Source organism: Leucoraja erinacea, chromosome 5 (assembly GCF_028641065.1).
Source record: "Leucoraja erinacea ecotype New England chromosome 5, Leri_hhj_1, whole genome shotgun sequence".
NCBI classification, from domain to species: domain Eukaryota; kingdom Metazoa; phylum Chordata; class Chondrichthyes; order Rajiformes; family Rajidae; genus Leucoraja; species Leucoraja erinaceus.
The window spans coordinates 63,615,742-63,639,310 of NC_073381.1; the positions used below are offsets into that span (position 1 = coordinate 63,615,742).

The 23,569-nt window shown below is 43.1% G+C and overlaps 1 protein-coding gene across 2 annotated transcripts; it reads right to left on the minus strand.

Moving 5' to 3' along the window:
- Positions 1 to 74: 74 nt before the first annotated feature.
- LOC129697333 (collagen alpha-1(X) chain-like) lies at positions 75 to 21,448 on the minus strand. Of its 2 annotated transcripts, none has more exons than XM_055635783.1 (3): positions 19,479 to 21,448; positions 19,063 to 19,153; positions 75 to 2,534 (listed from the first exon to the last, which is right to left on the minus strand). In XM_055635783.1, the coding sequence occupies exons 1-3, from the start codon at positions 19,542 to 19,544 to the stop codon at positions 706 to 708; spliced, it is 1,986 nt and encodes a 661-aa protein (XP_055491758.1). In that variant the 5' UTR covers positions 19,545 to 21,448; the 3' UTR covers positions 75 to 705. The 2 variants fall into 2 exon arrangements, with proteins under 2 accessions (XP_055491758.1, XP_055491757.1); XM_055635782.1 differs by having other exon boundaries at positions 19,271 to 21,448.
- Positions 21,449 to 23,569: the final 2,121 nt, after the last annotated feature.

Consider the following 23,569-nt stretch of genomic DNA (forward strand, 5'->3'; position numbering starts at 1 on the left):
GATAATTTAAATGTTAATGTTATTATAATATTTTTGTGTGCACAGTTGTATGTTAAAGATATTATAGATAATTTAAATTTTAATGTTATTATAATATTTTTGTATGTACTGTTGTAAGTCGTAGGGGCGTATAGTCGCCGGTTTTTCGGCGACCTGCAACGACTATGACAGTCGCCTAAAAAATTGCCTAAGTGGGACAGGCCCTTAACACTGTTTAAATGGTGGATACAATTCATAACAAAAGCAGCATCACATAATGGTGTTAAAGATATTATAAGCCTTTTCTGTATTTATAATGAAAGATAATGTAATTTTGTTGAATGCTATGTTTTGTAAGATGTATTGTGTAGTTGGCATCATACTTTTGAACATGGAATTTAAATTACGTGCAATTTCATTTTAATTTCTCTGCACACGACAGAGAATTTATAACATTCAATACCTTTCCTTAAAGTATTCAGTAGCACGCAGATGCAAAACAACAATTTTTCATGGTGCAAATATTGTCTTCAAAATAAATTTATCTACCAGGTAATTCCAGTAAAAAGGTTATAGGTTATCAAACATAGACATTGGTCTTTAAGGGATTCCTTAATGATTTATTAATCTGTCCTTTTGTGCAGGCTTGTGTATCTTTTATTTTTTTAATAAATGATCACAGAATTCTTTATTATCATTCAAAATACAGTAATTGAGATTATCAACTCACAACTGTACCAATTGCATTGGATTGGTTTGGTGGATCAGAAATGCCGAGAAGGATGACGGCATTATATTGGAGGAATATAAACCATTAAACTTTTCTAAAGGCAACTGCAAATATATTTGATCTACTTCTTGAAGCTGTAGTACAACACTCCCTGAGGCATGATCGATCTTTCGTTCTTTGTAATCATCATATGTGTATAGAATTGGTTTGCCATTTTTATATAATGCAACTTGAACACTTTTGCCTTTGACATGGACGTGATATGAGAAATAGTAGATGCCAGGTACCTGACATGTAAAAATTCCAGTTTCTGGATCATAGATGTTGCCTTGATTGAATTGTATTCTGTCAAAAACAATTGGCAATCCTGGTGTAGAGTATGGTGCGGAGAGAATAGCTTTAAAGCCCTGACCAATATTTAACATTCCCGATGTCGCATAGGTACCGTGTCTACTGGATGGTACATTTATTTCTCCAGCTGGACCTGGTGGCCCTGGGGGGCCAGGGGGGCCAGGGGGGCCTTGACGCCCTGGTGATCCTTGTATTTCCATATCATCAGCTGCTTCATTGAACATGAAAGCGTTGAATCGGCCTGATGGACCAGGTGGACCTGGATCTCCTTGGTTTCCTTTGTGCCCCAGAGGACCTCGAGGTCCAGTTAAACCTCGATCACCAATAATTCCAGAAAGTCCCTCCAATCCATTAAAGCCACACAAACCCAAAGGCCCTTGAAAACCAGGAAGTCCTCTTTTTCCCAACTCGCCATCTCTACCCCTGGATCCTTCATCACCTTGTGGACCAGGTGGTCCTTGTCGTCCTTGTGGCCCTCGGATACCTTCTTCTCCTGGAATTCCTGCTACTCCGGGAGAACCTGATGGTCCTTCCTCACCTTGTATTCCAGGAATTCCTTGCAGCCCTATTTCCCCAGGATCTCCTGAAAGCCCTGGATTGCCGTTTGAGCCTGAAACACCTTGCTCTCCCACTGGACCTATAGGCCCCGGTGCTCCTTTGAGCCCTGAAACACCAAGTTCTCCATTTACTCCTGGATCTCCTTTCTCACCAGTATTACCAAACACCCTGGGGCCAGGATCACCCTTAACACCTGGCAAACCTGGTCCCCCAATAGCTGGTGAGCCAGGTTTACCGTTTACACCCTTTGGGCCTGGTTGGCCCCTTATCCCAGGAAGCCCTTCCACGCCTTGTTTACCATCTGCTCCTGCTATTGTGATCGCTATACCAGAAGGACCTTGTATTCCTCTTTCACCTGGAAGTCCAGGACTTCCAGGATCACCAGAGTTCCCTATATCACCTTTCTCTCCCACACTGCCAAGAGTACCAGGCATTCCTGGTGTTCCTGCAATTCCTTCTCCAGGAGATCCCGAATTACCTTGTGGCCCTGGATAACCCTTTTTTCCTGTGATACCAGGCAGACCAACCCCAATGTTGCCTTCTTCTCCACGCAAACCTGAAAACCCTGGTTCTCCATATGTTCCATTTTTGCCTTCTGGTCCTGGAGAACCTGGCGGTCCTTGGGAACCTGGCTCACCATTTTGTGGTATTGCACTTTTACCCGGAACACCATATAGTCCTTGCAGACCATCCAGTCCTTGTAATCCTTGAGGGCCTATGTCACCAATTTCTCCACAAGGTCCTTGTTTACCCTTTACTCCTGGTAATCCCGGATTTCCTGCTTTTCCCACAAAGGATGCTCCTTGTACTCCTTGTTGTCCTTCTAATCCAGGCATACCTGGTGGCCCTCTATTCATCATGCCATTTTCTCCTGGTGGGCCTCTTGGTCCAGGTAATCCTGGAGGGCCTCTGACTCCTATAAAAAGAAGAAAAAAAACACTATTTATAATATGCCAACAGGATTGTGAATTTGGTACCTTTCATCATAATATTTTTAACAATTAATCTAAAACCACTTATTAAATTCCAGAGGCTAGTTAGAATGTAGTTGCACCCGCAGTGATTAGTTGAGGTGAATTATACAGCTACATTTAAGCAGAAGCTGGGAAAACATATAAGGGAGGAAGAAATAGAAAGTTATGGTGGCAAGGTGATGCTGCATGATGTAATATTAAAGTAGGCTTCTGTGCAGCACCATTTTCAGTGATAGCTTCTTTCTAATGTCTTCCTTTTCAGTATCATAATATCTAATAAATGTGCATCATGAATTGCAATTGACAATGCTTCGATAACTGAGAACCTACACTGGGTTTGTTTATATATTAAATCAGAGCTTTTCATGGCCCTTGGAATAGAGCAATATCAAGCGTGCAATTCTGTGAATGTTGTCAATGGAACATAAACTTACACGGGCTGTAAAAGATGTGGCAAATCCAATCCAAGCAGTTTCCCCAATTAGGTAAACTAAGATCACTCTACTATGTTTTAAACTTTAAATGATTCATCGTAAGGTGATATTAGGAAAGAACACAGAACATAGAACAGTACAGCACAGGAACAGGCTCTTCGGTCCATAATGTCTGTGCCGAATATAATGCCAAGACCATCTCTTATCTACCTGTGCTTAAACCACTTCCCTTCATTCCCTGCATATCCATGTGTCTATCCAAAAGTCTCTTAAATGCCATGATCATATCTGCTTCCACCACCACCCCTGAGAGCATGTTTCAGGCATTCACCACCCTCTGTGTAAAAAGTCCTCGAGTTAGAGCCCTGAACTGGGGGAAGGCAGATTTTGATAATGTTGTATCTGGAAGAGGCAGATTGGAGAAGCTACTGAATCAGGGGTGTTTAAAAATGAGCTGGTAATTCTTCAGAATCAGCTTGTCCCTGTGAGGGTAAGAGGCAAAGATAGCAAGTTTTTGTGAACTTTGGCTAACAAAGAATATTGAAGGTTTGATCAGGGAAAAGGAGGCATTGTATGTCAGATATAATAATAATAATAATAATAATAATTATAATAATAATAATAATAATAATAATAATAATAATAATAATAATAATTTTATTTATAGAGCACTTTAAAAAACAATCATCGTTGCAACAAAGTGCTGTACATCACTAATCATTGACAAAAAAGTGAAACACACCAATAATAACAGTCAAAAGAAATAGTAGGAAAAGACATGTAAAATAAAGAAACATTAAAAACAATAAAAACAGAAGCAAAGTCTCAGGCATGGTCAAAAGCCAGGGAGTACAAATGTGTTTTAACACTGGATTTGACGATGGACAGTGAGGGGGCCTGTCTGATGTGCAACGGCAGGGTGTTCCAGAGCGCTGGAGCAGCAACAGAGAAGGCTCGATCCCCTCTGAGCCTCTGATTAGACCTCGGTACCTCCAGGAGCAGCTGACCAGCTGACCTGAGGGACCGGGCAGGAGCGTATGGGTGGAGCAGCTCAGAGAGGTAAGGCAGGGCGAGCCCATTCAGAGATTTAAAAACAAATAACAGTATCTTAAAATTAACTCGAAAGTGCACTGGGAGCCAGTGGAGGGAGGCCAGAATTGGCGATATGTGCTCCCTCTTTCGAGTCCCAGTTAAAAGGGGAGCAGCAGCATTCTGAACCAACTGGAGATGAGCCAGTGAAGAACGAGCAACTCCAAAATAGAGCGCGTTACAGTAATCCAGCCTAGATGTAATAAAGGCATGGATTACTGTTTCAAAATGCTGCCGCTCGAGAATGGGCTTCACCTTCGCCAGCTTCCTTAAGTGAAAGAAGCTGGACTTAACCACCGCGCATATTTGGCGATCTAATTTAAAGTCACTGTCCATCCTAAAACCCAGGTTCAGAACTGTTGGCTTCACGTACCGTGACAATGGGCAAAATCAACAAACGGAGGTTCACGGCAGCCATTGGGATCAAATAAAATCACCTCTGTCTTCTTTTCATTAAATCCTAGAAAGTTCAGGGCCATCCAGGACTTAATGTCATCAAGACAAGACAGAAGTGATTTTACAGAAAAGGCGTCTTCCCTCCTCAGCGGCAAATAAAGCTGGGTATCATCTGCATAACAATGGAAAGAGATGCCATGCTTTCTAAGGATGGAACCCAGAGGAAGTATGTACAGCGAGAAAAGCAGGGGCCCCAGAATCGAACCCTGTGGAACCCCATATGACAGGGGAGCGGAAGAGGATTCAAACCCAGCAAGGCTAACACACATGGTTCTGTCTGCCAGATAGGACCTGAACCATCCCAGGGCACTGCTGCAGATGCCCACTAACTGCCGTATAAGAGATTGTTATTAAATGAGTCTCTTAACGTTTATAGGGACTTTGGAGAAAACAAGAAAGAAATGAAGAGGACATAAAGGAACCGTGAAATGGCCTTGGCAGGTAGGATTAAAGAGAATCCAGAAACGTTTCAGAAGTACATTAGGATCAACAGAGTAGCTCAGGCAGCAAAGGGTCCCCTCAGTGACTAGAAAGGAAATCTTTGCAAGTAGCCAAGGGATAAGAGTGAGATACAAAAGGAACACTTCTCATTGGTATGCACCAGGGAGAAGAATCTGGAGGCTAGATCCTACATGGAGAGCTAAGAGCAGGCTATTCCAATATTCTGCAGCTTGCTTATGTCAGGAAGGAGCAAGTGCTGAAATAATTGCAAGAAATAAGGTTGAATAAGTCCTCCAGCGTGACAGAATCTATTCGAGGAGATGCAAGGGTGGAGAATGCTGGGGCTCTGAAGAGATATATATATATTTTCGTCAGATGTTTCGTAACAATTTGCCCTGGTCCAACAATGGCATGACCTACACCATGAACGGTAGGATTCTGGGGAGTGTTGTAGAGCAGAGGGATCTATGAGTTTAGGTACATAGTTCCTTGAAAGTACAGTGAAAGTGAGAATCACAGTGAAAGTAGCAACACATATAGTATTTTCAAAAGGCTTTCGGCACAATGGCCCTTCATCAGTCAGTATTGAGTATAGATGTTGGGAGGTCATGTTACACAGTTGTATAAGACTTTGGTGTGGACACATTTAGAGTATTCTTTTCAGTTATGGTCTCCATGTTATAGGAAAGATGTTGTCAAGCTGGAAAGGGTGCAGAGAAGATTTACAAGGTAATTGCCGGGACTCTCATGCCTGAGCTATTGGGATAGGTTGAGCAGGCTAGGACTTTATTTCTTGTAGCGCAGAAAGATGAGGGGTCCCCTCATAGAGGTGTACAAATTAAGGAAGTAGCCCCAGAAATAGTGGATGCATTAGTGATAATTTTACAAAACGCTTTAGATTCTGGAGTAGTTCCTGAGGATTGGAGGGTAGCTAATGTAACCCCGCTTTTTAAAAAGAGAGGGAGAGAGAAAACGGGGAATTACGGACCAGTTAGTCTAACATCGGTAGTGGGGAAACTGCTAGAATCAGTTATTAAAGATGGGATAGCAGCACATTTGGAAAGTGGTGAAATCATTAGACAAAGTCAGTATGGATTTATGAAAGGTAAATCATGTCTGACGAATCTCATAGAATTTTTCGAGGATGTAACTAATAGAGTGGATAAGGGAGAACCAGTGGATGTGTTATATCTGGACTTTCTGAAGGCTTTCAACAAGGTCCCACATAAGAGATTAGTATACAAACTTAAAGCACATGGTATTGGGGGTTCAGTATTGATATGGATAGAGAACTGGCTGACAGACAGGAAGCAAAGAGTATAAGTTTCATACCATTTCAAGCAGGCTGCAAGGCCACCAAATTCAAGTGCAGTTTCATAACATTTCAAGCAGGGTGAAACCACCACAAAACTACATAAAACATCACAAAACACCACATAAAAACTACGTTCAGTGTGTTAAGTTGGTTCACAGCTCAGACAGAGTCGTGACCTCTCTCTCCCCTATCTTGCAGAGACTGAGCCACGGCTACACTTCTGGATTTTATAGTCCCTCCCCCCTCCCACGGAAGGGGCTTGGCCTTCATGGTGTGATTGACAGGAGAGAGAATCTCAACATTTTTAAAACACTAATAACTCTTTTATTTTTCATCGATGGGAAAAATCCTCTGCATCTGACCAACCAACCACCACCACATTTGCTTTGTTTTTTTCAAACCAACCAACCACCACCACATTTGCTTTTTCAAACCACATTAAGGGCACTCACTGGTCAATAAAACCACTCATAGTTTAGTAGACATGTGTTCAGTGTTACTCGCAGCTCAGACAGAGTTGTGACCTTCCGCTCCCCCATCTTGCAGTGACCGAGGCAGTCCACACTTTTATAATCCCTCCCCCATCCCACCAGATGGGGCATGGCCTTCATGGTAGGAGAGAGAATCTCAACATTTTTTAAACATTAATAAGTCTTTTCTTTTTAATCAATGGGAAAAATCCTCTTGTCCTGCGCAGCGGAGTGGGACTGAGTAAGATGGCCAAAAATCACAGCCGTAAGTGGTAGCGATTTTTCTAAAATCAATATGCAGTGCAAACAGGAACTGGTCAAGATTTGAGTTTTAATTATATAGATTGTGTGCTCTTTTTTATTGTACTGCTGCTGGCAAGTTCATTTCACTGCACTTTATTGTGTATATGACGAATAAATCTGACTATTGACAATTTGAACGTTGCAGAATCTTCAGCATTCCTCAAGGCCATTTTCATACATGTCAAAATTTTGTTTGCAAAATCTATTTAAGTTCAATTGATTTCACTTATCAAACATAATGGATGGTACAGTGACGCAGCAGTGGAGCTGCTTTACAGCACCAGTGAGCTGGGTTTGATCCTGACTATGGGTGCTGTTTGTATGTTCACCCTGTGACGGTATGGGTTTTCTCAGGTGCTGCGGGTTTCTCCTTCATTCCAAATATATTTGTAGGTCAATTGGCTTCTGTAAATTGTCACTGGAATGTAGGATGGAACTAGTGTACGCGGAGACCCAACCTGTTTCCACACTGTATCTATAAACTAAACTAAATTAAACTAAACTATATTTCTCATACAACAGTGTAAAAACAAATATACTCACAGAAAATGTTGTCTTACTTATGATATCTAACATTGCATTTAAAAGGATGGATAGAGAATTGTTTTGTACAGACACATTCATACCAACAATTCTCATTATATTACTTTCTCCAATTATACAGCAGGCAGTGAAGAAAGCGAATGGCATGTTGGCGTTTATTACAAGAGGAATCGAATATAGGAGCAAAGAGGTCCTAGTGAGACCACACCTGGAGTATTGTGTGCAGTTTTGATCCCCTAATTTGAGGAAGGACATTCTTGAGGGAGTGCAGCTTTGGTTTGCAAGGTTAATTCCCGGCGCGACTCTCGTCAGCAGCGGCCTCTGCAGCCCGTCTGCGTTTTTATTATTTTTTGTCTATGTTTTTATGTAGTTTTTGTTATTTTTTGTTGGGGTGTGTGTGTGCGGGGGGGGGGGGGGTGGGGTGGGAGGGAGGGGGTAACTTCTAAATCTCTCCCTGCACGGGAGACCCGACCTTTTCTTGTCGGGTCTCCGTTGTCGTTGGGGCTGCAACGAGGAGCGGCCTCCAACAGGAGAAGACCGGGGACTCTGGTGCCGACGACTCACCTCACCGTCGCGGAGCTGGCCGAGTCCGGAGCGGGTGGAGCGGTGGTGGAGCGCTGCTGCTGCTGTGGCCCGACCTCCGGAGATTCGGAGGCTGCAACTGCGGGTCTGGCGGACGGCGGCACCGGGAGCCCGCGGGTCCCTGGAGGGAGACCGCTTTTCAGGGCTCTAGCAACGGCGACTTCTCCCGCCCGAGTTGCGGGGTCGAAGAGCTCCTGGAGCGGGGCCTGACATCACCGCCCCGCGCGGCTTGGAATGGCCGCGGGACTCTGCGAGCGCCCGCCGGGGGCTCCAACATCAAGACCCGGTGTGCGACCTTGCACCACCCGGCGTGGCTTTAATGGCCGCGGGACAATCGCCATCGCCAGCCGGGGGCTTTGACTTTGACTCTGACATGGGGGGGGGGGGAGAGTGCAGTGGAGAGATAAGTTTTTTTGGCCTTCCATCACAGCGATGTGATGGATGTTTATGTAAATTATGTTGTGTCTTGGGCCTATTTGTTTGTAATGTATGGCTGCAGAAACGGCATTTCGTTTGGACCTCAAGGGGTCCAAATGACAATTAAATTGAATCTTGAATCTTGAATCTTGCTGAGAGAATGGAGCAGCTGGGCTTGTACACTCTGGAGTTTAGAAGGATGAGAGGGTTTCTCATTGAAACATATAAAATTGTTAAGGGTTTGGACACGCTAGATGCAAGAAACATGTTCCCGATGTTGGGGGAGTCCAGAACCAGGGGCCACAGTTTAAGAATAAGCCATTTAGAATAGAGACGAGGAAACACTTTTTCTCACAGAGAGTGGTGAGTCTGTGGAATTCTCTGCCTCAGAGGGGGTGGAGGCAGGTTCTCTGGATGCTTTCAAAAGAGAGCCAGATAGGGCTCTTAAAAATAGCGGAGTCAGGGAATATGGGGAGAAGGCAGGAACAGGTACTGATTGGGGATGATCAGACATGATCACAATGAATGGCGGTGCTGGATCCAAGGGCCGAATGGCCTACTCCTGCACCTATTGTCTATTGTCTATATTATGCTATATATATATATAAACTCAAAGTTCACACATCTCACCGCATACACCAGTTTCTAATCCAACCCCTTGATTCCGAGTAGCCTTTTTGCCTTGTACCCGCTTTTGCAGTGACACAGTTTCTATTCATAATCTGTTGTGTCTGATTTATATATTTACTAGACCAAGTGCAGACCCGTTGGGTCTGTTCCCTCAACGTGTGGTTGAGGGGGGGAGGCATGCGGCGTCACATACATTAACCACCCCCACACACATACTAACTACCCCCCCGGACACACGCTAACTACCCCCCTTGTTAATATATTAAGAGAGAGAGAGAGGGGTGAGAGAGAGAGGGAGAGAGAGAGAGATAGATAGAGAGGTGGGGAAGAGAGAGAGAGACGGTAGAGAGAGAGGGATGGGAGAGAAATAGAGGGAGACAGGGGGGAGAGAGAGATGGGAGAGATAGAGGGAGAGAGAGAGAGAGACGGGGGGGGGGGGGAGAGAGAGAGGGGGAGGGTTTTGCAAGGTTTTTATAACTTGCGAGAGGTGCGACTGGCAGCACGTTGGGTTTGCAGCGGGAGGGAGGGAGAGAGGGAGGGGGAAGAGGGAAGGAGGATGGGGAGATGATGCGGGAGAGAGAGGGAGAGGGCGGACCTGAACTAGGTGAGTGGGCGGCTCTGACGGGGCTGACCTCGGGCGACGTGGAGAGCCTCGGCATCTCTCACGTGATGATCCTCCGTGTCCCTGCGATCAACGGAGGAATTTCAGGTTTCCCAGAGGGAGTAATGCCCCGAGCAACAATAACTGCCGCCGCCATGTTGAAGCCGGTGACCGGCTGTGACCTCCGGTGACCTCCCGATTTGCAGAGCATTTTGAGTGGGCGGGCGGGTGTGCGGACGTGGGAGTCCAGCTGCGGGAGGCATGGCGCAAGCGTACATGTGCTGTGCACGGGGCTTTAATCCACAGCGGCAGGGGGGCGGCGCCTGGAGGCAGGTGGGCCTGGATTGGTCGGCATGTGGGCATTGTGACATCAGCAGCTGCTGAGCGCTGTTTAGATTTTAAAAATTGAGTTTTGTGATCAATTTTATTCATAATCTGGGGAAATAGTTGACCAGGGAGTGGATTTCTGAACTCATAAGTAAAATCCCTACCAAAATTGAAAAAATCTCATCGTTTTTGCGTCTGGTTTTCGAGGAAATACGTTTCACATGCAAAACCACACACACACATCCACACACACACACACACACCCATACACCAAATTTTAAAAGTATAAAGATAGGTATGGTCACCATATCTTCCTTGTTTCTCCCAGCACAGTTAACTTTGGACTTTGACTGATTTGTTTTCATTAATTCAAAGTTCCAGACTCATACCATGAACTGATAAGCTTTGTTCTTTGACAGACTCAAATAACCTATTTTTTTCAATTGATTCCTCACCACCACCTTATTAGTTTTTGATATGCCATGCTAATTGCCAATTTAAACTCTGTATGTGTAAGTAGCCATGATCATATTAAATGGCGGTGCTGGCTTGAAGGGCCAAATGGTCTACTATTTTTCTATGTTTCTAAGTACCCTTTACTTATATGGAACCTGCGCAATGCAGAATACTGAGAAAGAAACGAAGAGCTATATGTGCAACTGGTTAATACATTCAAACTGCTATGCTACCCATGAGATATATATGTACACATCTAACATAAATTTCCAATACAAATTCAAAGCAGTGGAGAAGTACAATTAGTGCCTTTTCTGAAAAATCCTCCAAATCTACCAGTAGAAAGATGACCCTTTATTGTCATTCTCGCCCAGGGCAACATTAAAGCTCTGATCATCCACAACCAGTTCCACTGGGCAGGCAGCATTACACACATGCCGGCATGTCTGTCTCCATAAACAACCTCTTTACTCCCAGCTTCTTTTGGCCAAAAGATTTGTTAACAGGTCAGAGGAAACTCTTTAAAGGCATTCTCACAATCTCTCTGAAAACATAACGTCATAGGTTCTTGGATATTAACCTTTGTCTCCTGACCACTCAAAATTAAAAAAAATTAAATGGAATATCCAGCACCTTATGCCTCTATGATGGGACATGCGGAGGACCTGTGCAAAAGTGGAAGAAGTGCACTATGTCCGACCATCATCCCTGTCAAGCACCACCTGCCCCACCTGAGGCAGAGTCTGAGGTTCTTGCGTAGACCTCACCTTAAAACTGGAACAATAATAAGTCATTCTCAAACCCAAGGACTGCCTAAAAGGGAAGAGAAAACTACGGCCAACTGGGTAGAAAGGGGAATGGTGGGAAGCTGGAACACTCCAGGCTATCGTGGGAACATTGAATGGTAAGCAATACCAGTTATTTACCAGCAGATGGTGATGTTGTACTGTACAAAAATCAATTGCCAATTTTGTTATAGACCAAAAAGCTGGAGTAACTCAGCGGGACAGGCAGCGTTTCTGGAGAGAAGGAATGGGTGACGTTTCGGGTCGAAACCTTCTTCAGACCTATCTTTAGCCAATTTTATTAATGTGGAATTAATTTGCACTACATTCACCCAACTTATCCTTCAGCAAAACTGCAAAATGCAGATGGCATCACTCAAACTCGGTTGGTGTGAAAGCCACTTAATGTTATATAATGTTACATTTTCTGAAGCCTCCTGTGTAAAAACAATTTGTTTCTTTTTAATCTACCATTGCTCTAACATCTAAGTTACAAACTGTATATTTTCTAAATGGTGTTAATTTCGCAAATCATGTTTGATTTAGAAATAAGGAGCCGTAGATACTTGTTTGCAAAAAAGAACACAAAATGCTGGAGTAATTCAGCAGTCAGGCAGCATCCCAGGAGAACATGGATAAGAAATGTTTCAGGTCCTGATTCTTCTTGCAGTCTGAAGAAGGGTCCAAACCTGAAATGTCACCTATTCTTGTTCTCTAAGGATGCTGGCTAACCAGCTGAGCTACTCCAGCAGTTTGTGGCTCATGTTGTTTATTGTTCATTGTTGCTCTCTATGCAATAAGCTATAATTTCATTTGTGCTTCAACTACCTCTGCTCTAAGATTTAGGAAGCTAAGCTTCTGAGTCTTCTTCACTCTATAACTGAGCAGGAGTATAACTTGCTTGGAATGAGGCATCATTTTGTTGTTCTGTTTGCTGCACCTGTCTGATGTATTGTGCCCTTCTCCATGAGAAGTATTTGCTTATCATAGTCTTCCCCCTCCTCACACAAATTACCGCTGTGGTCTCGAATGATTCCTACACTTTCTCTTGAATTCCACATTGTCTTTAATATGCTGCAGATAGACAGTAGTTGTAGTTGTAGATACTGTAGTTGTGTGGTCAGCAGTTAACTCATGAAGGGTTATAAGGATTAATTGTATGCCTATATATTTCAGATGATTTGTGTATAGACAAAGCTGTATTAAACTTTTGTTTGTATACTTCTTTGTCAATTATGTTAATTGATCAACAAGAGGATCAACAATATTCATAAAATGCTTTGAAGTTTTCCTTTCTCCTTTATGTTGCTTACTATGCCGTATTGTGTCCCCTCTCATTTATTTTTTTAAATTACCCACGGATCATTCTATAGTCCAATAGAGCCATTGTTTCTGTTCTCTATATTTGCCATAAACGACCTTTTATCTTCTTTAGATAGATTCAAAATGCTGGAGTAATCAGCATGCTGGTTATGCTGGAGGTCGGCACGGTGGCGCAGCGGTAGAGTTGCTAGTAGTGAATGCAGCGCTGGAGACCCGGGTTCGATCCCGACTACGGGTGCAGTCGGTACGGAGTTTGTATGTTCTCCCCATGACCTGCGTGGGTTTTCTCTGAGATTTTCGGTTTCCTCCCACACTCCAAAGACGTACAGGTTTGTAGGTTAATTGGCTTGCTAAATGTAAAAAAAATGTCCCTCGTGTGTGTAGGATAGTGTTATTGTGCGGGGATCGCTGGTCGGCACGGACCCGATGGGTCGAAGGGCCTGTTTCTGCGCTGTATCTCTAAACATGCTCTAAGATGGCCCCTACCTGCGGCAACATTTTGCGAATGGCACAACGAAAAATAGTGAAATACCGTATTTTTGAACTCACCTGCATCAGAGAATCCACTGAAATCAACGCTGTAAATAGCGAGCTGCTAACGCATTTAGATGCATTAGTGCTACTGCGAACTCCCGATGTTAGCGACGGTAAGGGAATCCCCGATCAGAAGGGAACCCCCAACCTCATGGAGGTGCGCAGGTAGAGTAAGAACCTTACCTGTGCACACCAGGGAGGCCTTCATGGAGTCCGGAAACTAGGCCGTCGGGCAGGATCTCCCAGCAGCCGACTGTAAGGGAAGAGGAACAACTACAGGACTGTTTGCAGTCTGTAGACTGGGCAATGTTCAGAGACTCGGCAACGGACTTGAATGAATACGCCACAGTCATTACAGACTTCATAAAGAAATGTGTGGAGGATTGTATCCCAACAAAAACCTCCCAAGTGTTTCCCAAACAGAAGCCTTGGATGAACTATGAGATCCACACTCTTCTGAAGTCCAGACACCGGGGATTCATGTCTGAAGATGCCGAGGACTACATGAAGTCCAGATACGATCTTAGTAAGGCCAAAAGGGACATCTGCTCCAAGCTGGAGGATGAGACGGATGTTCGGCAGCTGTGGCAGGGCCTGAATGCAATCACCTACTACAAGGCGAAATCAGGAGGCAGCTCACATGTCAGCGAAACATTATTCCCTGACGAGCTCAATGCGTTTTACGCTTTGATAGGGAGAACACTGATGAGCCTTCTCGTGCCCCCATTCGCTGTGATGGTATTTCAGTCACGGTCACAGAGGTCGATGTCAGAAAATCCTTCAGAGGAGTAAACCCTCGGAAAGCGCCTGGACCTTATGGCATACCCGGTCGTGTTCTAAAAACCGGACCAACTGGCTGGAGTTTTTACGAACATTTTCAACCTCTCAATTCTGAGGTCTGAGGTTCCCACCTGCTTTAAATAAGTATCAATTATACCGGTGCCCAAGAAGTGCAAGGTGACGTGCCTCAATGATTATCAACCAGTGGCACTAACGCCTGTGGTGATGAAATGCTTTGAGAGATTGATCATAGCGCAAATTAACTCCTACCTCGACAAAAACCTGGACCCACTGCAGTTTGCTTACCGCCACAACAGATCAACGGTGGATGCAATCTCGCTGGCCCTCCACTCCGTTTTGGACCACTTGGACAACAAAAACTCATATGTCAGGCTGTTATTCGTTGACTACAGCTTGGCATTTAATACAATCATCTCCTCCAAGCTGGTTACAAATCTCTCAGAACTGGTTCTCTGCACATCCCTCTGCAATTGGATCCTCAACTTCCTCATTCACAGACCACAGTCTGTCCATATTGGTGGGAATGTGTCAGCCTCGATAACAATCAGCACGGGAGCACCTCAAGGCTGTGTGCTCAGCCCCCTGCTGTACTCACTCTATACTCAAGACTGCGTAGCTGGTCAGAGTGCGAACTCCATCATCAAGTTCACTGACGACACCACTGTTGTGGTACGTATCACTGATGGAGATGAGTCAGAGTATAGAAGTGAGATCGACCGTTTGACCAAATGATGCCAGCACAATAACATGGCTCTCAACACCAGCAAAACCAAGGAACTGTTTGTGGACTATGGAAGGGGTAGGATGGGTACCCATAGTCCCATTTACATCGATGGTGGAAAGGGTCAAGAGCTTAAAATTCCTGGGCGTGCATATCTCTGAAGATCTATCCTGGTCCGAGAACACTGATGCAATTATAAAGAAAGCACATCAGCGCCTCTACTTCCTGAGAAGATTACGGAGAGTTGGTATGTGAAGGAGGACTCTCTAGAACTTGTACAGGTGCACAGTAGAGAGCATGCTGGCTGGTTGCATCGTGGCTTGGTTCAGCAACTTGAGCGCCCGGGAGCGGAAAAGACTGCAAAAAGTTGTAAACACTGCCCAGCCCATCATCGGCTCTGACCTCCCTACCATCGAGGGGATCTATCACAGTCCCTGCCTCAAAAAGGCTGGAGCATCATCAAGGATCCACACCATCCTGGCCTCCCACTCATCTCCCCGCTGCCTTCAGGTAGAAGGTACAGGAGCCTGAAATCTGCAACATCCAGTTTCAGGAATAGCTACTTCCCCACAGCCATCAGGCTATTAAACTCAACTCAAACAAAGCTCTGAACATTAATAACCCTTTGCACGTTATCTGATTATTTATGTGTGTATATATATATATTCAATGGTATATGGTCACACTGATCTGTTCTGTATTTATTTATGCCAACTATATTCTGTTGTGCTGAAGCAAAGCAAGAATTTCATTGTCCTATCTGGGACACATGACAATAAACTCTCTTGAATCTTGAATCTCTTGAATCTCTTGAAACTAAACTAAACTCAGCAGGTCAGGCAGCATCTCTGGAGAAAAGGAATAAGTGATGATTACTATCTAAATGGCGTCAACTTGGGAAACGGGTAAGTACAAAGGGATCTGGGGGGTCCTTGTACATCAGTCTATGAAAGTAAGCATGCAGGTAGAGCAGGCAGTGATGAAAGCGAATGGCATGTTGGCCTTTATAACAAAAGGAATTGAATATAGGAGCAAAGAGGTCCTTCTGCAGTTGTACAGAGCCCTAGTGAGACCACACCTGGAATATTGTGTGCAGTTTTGGTCCCCTCATTTGAGGAAGGACATTCTTGCTATTGAGGGAGTGCAGCGTAGGTTTACAAGATTAATTCCCGGGATGGCGGGACTGTCATATGCTGAGAGAATGGAGCAGCTGGGCTTGTACACTCTGGAATTTAAAAGGACGAGAGGTGATCTCATTGAAACGTATAAGATTGTTAAGGGCTTGGACACGCTAGAGGCAGGAAAAAAGTACCCGATGTTGGGGGAGTCCAGAACCAGGGGCCACAGTTTAAGAATAAGGAGTAAGCCATTTAAAAGGGAGACGAGGAAACACTTTTTCTCACAGAGAGTGGTGAGTCTGTGGAATTCTCTGCCTCAGAGGGCGGTGGAGGCAGGTCCTCTGGATGCTTTCAAGAGAGAGCTAGATAGGGCTCTTAAAAATAGCGGTCAGGGGATATGAGGAGAAGGTAGAAACGGGGTACTGATTGGGGATGATCAGCCATGATCACATTGAATGGCGGTGCTGGCTCAAAGGGCCAAATGGCCTACTCCTGCACCTATTGTCTATTGCCTATTGTGACATTTTGGGTTGGAACCCCACTTCAGACTGAAAGAATGGAAATGCTAATTTTATCTTCTTTATTCAGCTCTCAATGTCCCTTGACATCTAGCATTGCTTAGACTTGTTGGCCTCACCCTTCACCATTACAGGAACACGCTGACCCTGAAATATCACTTTTTTTTTTATTATCCCCTACTGGTTGGCTGCAGATTTGCTTGCAAGTAGCTGTTCCTGGTCCACTTTCGTCAGTTCAGTCTAATTTTGAAGTCATTTGGCAATCTGTGTAATTTGTGAGCTTATGGTACTGCTCAGTCTGCAAGAGGCCAATGGACCCTACAAGATGCTATCTTTGAGTATTTGTTGGTAGATGAATGTTGGTAGGTTAATTTACTTTAGTCTAGTTTAGCTTAGTTTTAGTTTAGTTTGGTTCAATTTAGTTTAGAGATACATGATAGAAACATGCCCTTTAGCTCACCGAGTCCACGCCGGTAATTGATCACACTTATACTAGGTCTATATTATCCTATTTTTGCATCCTACACACTGAGGACAATTTACAGAAGCCAATTAACCTACAAACCTGCATGTCTTTGGAAGTACTTAGGTGGTAGGTGGATGAATGTAGTGGTGATGTTTTGTCATTTAAAAATGCATGAACTGATCTTAATGACAGTCCTCCAGCTATTTCCAAAATTTCTTCCTGCCATCCTTGGAGCCTGTATTCTTCCATGTGTGACATTCCAGATTAGATACAATTTGTGCCTGACTTCCAGCAGCCACTTCAGACAAAATGATCATTCTCTTTTAAAAAAAAACGGCTTGGAATCCTTCTCAGGAAGTTATAAATTTGAGCTCTATGCTTACACAATTAAGAGTGTTGATAGAATTGTCTATAAATCAGTAATCATGGTGATCAGTCAGCACCTTACAAATTTCATCCAATGTGTGCATGTTCATTGAACTATGTGATTGTTGCCCTTGTTTTTGAGGGTTTTCTAATTTAGCCCCTACTGACAATATGAACATCTCACAGATGTCCTCTTGTATCGCCTCTACTAGTGAAAGTTTGTCACTGGTTGGGTTTAATATTGAATTCAAGTTGTTTATTTCATCACTGGGAGCATTACAGCTAAGTGGATCCAATCCCCTCCCATATTCTTACACATGCAATTCCAACTGGGCTTCCAATTGCTCATCTAAATGTGAGATAGTCACAATATTGTTGGAGACAATTTGCTCTATTGCGATGTAAACATACCATTCATTTCAGGGAAGGATAGGCAAATGGATGCAAAACAAACACAAAATTAAAGATAGCATTTTCTTCTCTCAGATTCAATAGAATATAGATTACACAACACATTAAATGACAATAGGAAGCAAGGAAGAAATACAAATTACAAGATTTGTTTTCTACGTCCATGTTAGGAACAGCAAATAATAACAATCATGCAGGTCAGAGCATGTGTTTTGAAAGGAGCTAATGTGTCGGGCTACAAATCTTGTAACTTGTCCCACAACACTGAAAATTATACAAATAAACAGTTCAGACAGAATTTTGGTAAGAGATGTTGCTTGACTTGTTGAGTACTTTCTGAATTTTTTCTTCTATTACAGAATTCCAGCATCCTTAGAATTGTGATTTTGGATAATATTCCTTAACTTTTCACAAACAAATTACTATGTTGACAGAAAATAATAAAAGGACTATTTATCAAGAACTGCAAAGAATAATATCAAGATATGTCTCCTATATTTTACCTTTAATATAATGATCTTTAAAATAATCACAGTTCTAATTACCTTTCCTTCCACTTTTTGATTTTATTTTTTCTATATCACAGTTTGCTTTTACATCTTATAGTTTGCCTTATGACCTTTCTCAGCTCCACATTTGCACTTTCAGTTACTTATGAAATTATAATGTTTTATAATTATAATTTATAATTGGAGGTTGTAGAATTGGATATCAATCATAGTATGACCAATGGATTGCTAATATGGACAAAATAGCATCTTGTGAAGACTTCACACCTTTAGATAGTACATTCTTTCACGTTGGAAGGTGGTTCGAAACAGGTTGACATAATTTTAAAAAAAAATGTGTTCAGATTATCACTTTTTTTTTCTCACTCCATCCCTTCAAGTCAAGCAGCATTGAAATAGATTCTTCAGTTTCCCAAAAACATGCTGATTCATTTATATTCATTCTCCATTAATTTTATCCTCTTCATATTCTCCTCAACTTCTCCCAGTTTCTACCTCTCACTTCTCTCCAGGGACAATTCACAGTGGCCAATTAATCTCTTAACCCATACATGTTAGGGCTGCGAAAGGGAGCTGGGTCACCAGCAGAAAACTCTCCACAGGCAGCACCAGAGGTCTGGACTGAACCTAGACTGCTGGAGCTGTGCGGCAGCACCTTTACCAGCTGAAGCATTGGCCGTATACTTTTTGGCTTTGGTTGAACCAGTTTTGCACACCTAGTAATTACTTCCAGACCAGAAATAGCAAAGAATCAAAATATCAATTTTCTATTTTCACATCATTTTGAAGCACTTTTGCGACAGTAAAATCTCACATTTGTTGCGTTGTGATTTAATAACAATAAACAAACGTACCACAATAATTTGTTCCTGAGATGATAGTCACAGAAGCCAGCAGTAGAAATGAACTGATTGCTCCTCCTGCCATCCTTGCAGCCTTAGCTCCCTAAAGAATTAATATATATTGTCAGAATACACTTTTTAAAGACATTTTGAATGAAAGGAAACTAGTCAAATACATTGAAATTTGCTTAAATAAAGTTAATAAGTCCCAAGACATTACCTGTGTTAGAAACTACTTCCCAGTTTTGGGTAGACAGACATCAGACACAACTAACTTGATATGATGGCAAGTTGTTTTATTTATGTGGAGCTTATTCACAGAGTTAATTACCAAGAATTCTTACTATGTAATTATGAGTGTACTGAATATGTTACTTCTTATGGACAAGTCAAGTCAAGTCAAGCTGCGTCAAACAAAATTGACTTACCTTTTTGGCAGTAAGCTCCAGGTTATGCAAACTCCAACCCAAGGTGTCTATCTTGACAACAACCATGTCTGGCTGCACCCTGTGGCAAACAATTGTGCATTACTCATATCAAGGTTAATTTAACCCAATGGTACTATGTGTGCAGACCTATGCGCAATTATGGCTGGCCCATTACACAAAGGGTGAAAAAGCTTTGGAGAGAGTGCAGAAGAAGTTTATCAGAATACTGCTTGAATTAGAGAATACAAGAAAAGATTGGAAAAACAGATTGTTCTCTCTGGAACAGCAGAAGTTGAGGGGAGACCTAATAGAAGTCTAATAAAATAATAGATTGGATAGACAGTCAGAACCTTTCCCAGGGTTGAAATGTCAAAAACTAGAGGGCATAGCTTTAAGATGTGAGGGGCAAAGGTTAAAGGAGATATGCGGGGGCAAGTTTATTTCACAGAGGGCATTGTGGGTACTTGGAATGTGCTGCTGGGGTAGAGGTGAAGGTGGATGGTTGGCATTTAAGAGCCTTTTAGATAGGTACATGGATATGCATGGATGAAAGGGAAATAGATCATTTTCGGGCAAAGGAAATTAGTAATCTTGGCATTTAGTTCAGCACAGATGTTGAAGGCAAAGGGCCTGTTCCAGTACTGTACTTTTCTGTGATCTATTTTTAGTAATGAATATAACATTACATTTATCACCTTTTTGATCCCAAAGCCTGACATTCTGGGTACTTAATCCTTGTTGCATTTTTGCGCTCTTTGCATTTTTGTTTATTAGTTATGATTTGTTCAGTTGAATTTTGAAGGTCTGGTGTGGAAAGGCCATTTCTAATTCTGCTCGATCATTTGCAAATAATTAGGTCTGCATATGTCATTGAGTTCAGACATATACAAATTAATGAGCACACGGAATGGAATTTTCCGGGCAGGTGAGGATGGCGAGACAGCAAGCTAAACAACCCCATTTCATCACCCAATGCAGCAAGTCTAATTTCTGACGCTTGGTGGAAGAGGGCATCAAAATTACTCGGCTAATTTAAGTTTGAGCTTGGATTTAGTTTATTGTCATGTGTACGGAGGTACAATGAAAAGCTTTTGTTGCCAGCTAACCAGTCAGTTGAAAGACGATGCGTGATTACAATCGAGCCAATTCACAGCGCATAAATACATTATGAAGGGAATAGTGTGAATAACATTTAGTGCAAGATAAATTCAGTAAAGTTGGATCAAAGTTAGTCCGAGTATCTCCAATGAGGTAGATAGTAACTCAGGACTGCTCTCTAATGGAATGGTTCAGTTACCTGATAGACTGTAATAATTTGCATAGACTTTTAACAATTTCCCCTGCAACATGCAACTTTTTGCTCAATTTCATAATTCTTACATTTCATTTATTTCTCATGACATTGAAATAAACCATAGGCCCATGGAATCTATGCCAGGTCTCACAGCATCCCCATAAGTACCATTATGCCACTCATGTGTTGTAACCTTTTTGACTTTAGACTTTAGAGATACAGCGGGGAACCAGGCCCTTCGGCCCACCGAGTCCGCACATAAGTCAATCTTCGCCTTAAAAATACCCAAAGACGGCCTCCACATCCATCTGAGATATTAAATTCCACAGATTCACCACTCGCTGACTAAAGATATTCTTTCTCATCTCCCTTCTAAAGGTGCATTATTTTATTCTGAGGTTATGCCCTCTGGTCCTAGACTCTACCACTAGTGGAAACATCCTCTCCACATCCATTCTATCCAGGCCGTTCACTATTCGGTGAGTTTCAATGAGGTTCTCACTCATCCTTCTAAACTCCAGAGTACTGGCTTATGCCATCAAACGCTCATGATCTGTTAACCCAGTCATCCCTGGGATCAATTTTGTAAAACTCCTCTGGACCCTTTCCAACGGCAGCATATCCTTCCTCAAAACTGCTCACAATACTCCAAATACACTCTGACCAGTGCCTTAATAATCCTAAGTATTACACCCCAGTTTTATAATACTCCAGTCTGCTTGAAATAAATGCTAACGTCGCATTTGTTTCCTTACTAGCAATTCAACTTGCAAATTATCTTTTTGGGAATCGTGCAACAGCACTCCCAAGTCCCTTTGCACCTCCAATTTCTGAATCTTCCCATTTAGAAAATATTTGAGCCTTTCGTCCCAATACCAATTAATTTACCAAGGCCTACACTGTATTCCATTAGCCACTTCTTAGCCCCTCCAGTCCAAGTCCTTCTGCTGAGTCCCTGCTTTCTCTACATGACCTGCCTCTCCACCTAGATTCGTATCATCCGCAAACTTGGCCACAAAGCCTTCAATTCTCTAATCCAACTTCATTGATATACAACGTGAAGAATCGAGGTCAAAGAACTGATCCCTGCGAAACACCGCTAGTCACTGGCAGCCAACCAGATAAAGCCACTGTTATGTCAGAGTGTCAGGGGTTATGGGTAAAAGGCAGGAGAATTGGGTTGAGAGGGAAAGATAGATCAGCCATGATTGAAAGACGATGTAGACTTGAGGAGCCGAATGGCCTAATTCTGCTCCTAGAATTTATGAACATTCCCACTCTTTGCCTTCCACCATTCAGTCAACCTATCCATGCTAGTATCTTCCCACTAACACCTTGGCACCATGGCACAGAGGCATTCAACTGTCCTTAAAGTATGTGGATATATACGTGTGAACGTTCATAATTGAGATCTCAGAGCATTTTAAAGAATCAGTGCCATGAATTTAATGATTGGTGGGGCAAGGTTCAAGGTATTTTATTGTCACGTGTACCAATTAGGGTACAGTGATATTCGATTTACCTTACAGCCATACTAAAACAAAGCAACAAGACACACAACTACATAAACGTTCACAAAAACATCCATCACAGTGGATTCCCCACATTCCTCACAGTGATGGAAGGCAATAAAGTCCAATCTTCTTCCCTCTTTTTTCTCCCATGAACCGGGCAGTCAAACCATCCGCAGCTGGGGCGATCGAAGCTTCCTCGTCGGGGCGATCAAAGATCCTGTGGCTTGGAGCTCCTGAAGTCAGTCCCTAATCAGGGACCACGAGCTACACGATGTTAAAGTCCGCAGGCTCCCATGGTTGGAGCTCCAAAGTCGATCCCTGGCAAGGGGATTGCAAACTCCATGATGGTAAATCCTGCAGGCTACCGCGGTTAGAGCTCCTGAAGTCAAGTCAAGTCAAGAGTGTTTATTGTCATGTGTCTCAGATAGGACAATGACATTCTCGTTTACTGCAGCACAACAGAATATAGTAAGCATAAATACAGAACAGTTCAGTGTGTCTATACAGCATAGACCATATACTGTATATACACATTGATGAACAGATAAAGTGCAATAGGCTATTATAGTTCAGAGTTTGATTGATGGCGAGTTTAATAGCCTGATGGATGTGGGGAAGAAGCTGTTCATGAACCTGGATGTACCAGATTTCAGGCTCCTGTACCTTCTACCTGATGGCAGTGGAGAGATGAGTGTGTGGCCAGGAGGGTGTGGGTCCTTGATGATGCTGGAAGCTTTTTTAAGGCAGCAACTGCGATAGATCCCTTCGATGGTAGGGAGGTCAGAACTGATGATGGACTGGGCAGTGGTCACAACTTTCTGCATTCTTTTCCACTCCTGGTCGCTCAAGTTGCCGAACCAAGCCACGATGGAACCACAGTCAGCATGCTCTCTACTGTGTACCTGCAGAAGTTCAAGAGAGTCCTCTTTGGCATACCGACTCTCCGTAGTCTTCTCAGGACGTAGGGGCGCTGATGTGCTTTCTATATAATTGTGTCAGTGTCCTGGGACCAGGAAAGTTCTTCGGAAATATGCATGCTCAGGAATTTGAAGTTCTTGACCCTTTCCACCATCGAGTATGTGGTTGATATAAACGGGACTGTGGGTCCCTATCCTACCCATTCCAAAGTCCACAATCAGTTCCTTGGTTTTGCTGGTGTTGAGAGCCAGGTTATTGTGCTGGCACCATTTGGTCAATCGGTCGATCTCACTTCTATACTCTGACTCGTCACCATCAGTGATTCGCTCCACAACAGTGGTGTCGTCGGTGAACTTGATGATGGA

Bases quoted from the DNA above. Each gene is read 5' to 3' on its own strand.
- LOC129697333 (XM_055635783.1), bottom strand. From the start codon at position 19,544: ATGGTTGTTGTCAAGATAGACACCTTGGGTTGGAGTTTGCATAACCTG. The intron at 19,154-19,478 runs GTAAGTCAATTT...TTAATTCTTTAG, and splicing joins TGGAGCTTACTGCCAAAAAG to GGAGCTAAGGCTGCAAGGAT. The intron at 2,535-19,062 runs GTACGTTTGTTT...TTCTTTTTATAG, and splicing joins CTCAGGAACAAATTATTGTG to GAGTCAGAGGCCCTCCAGGA.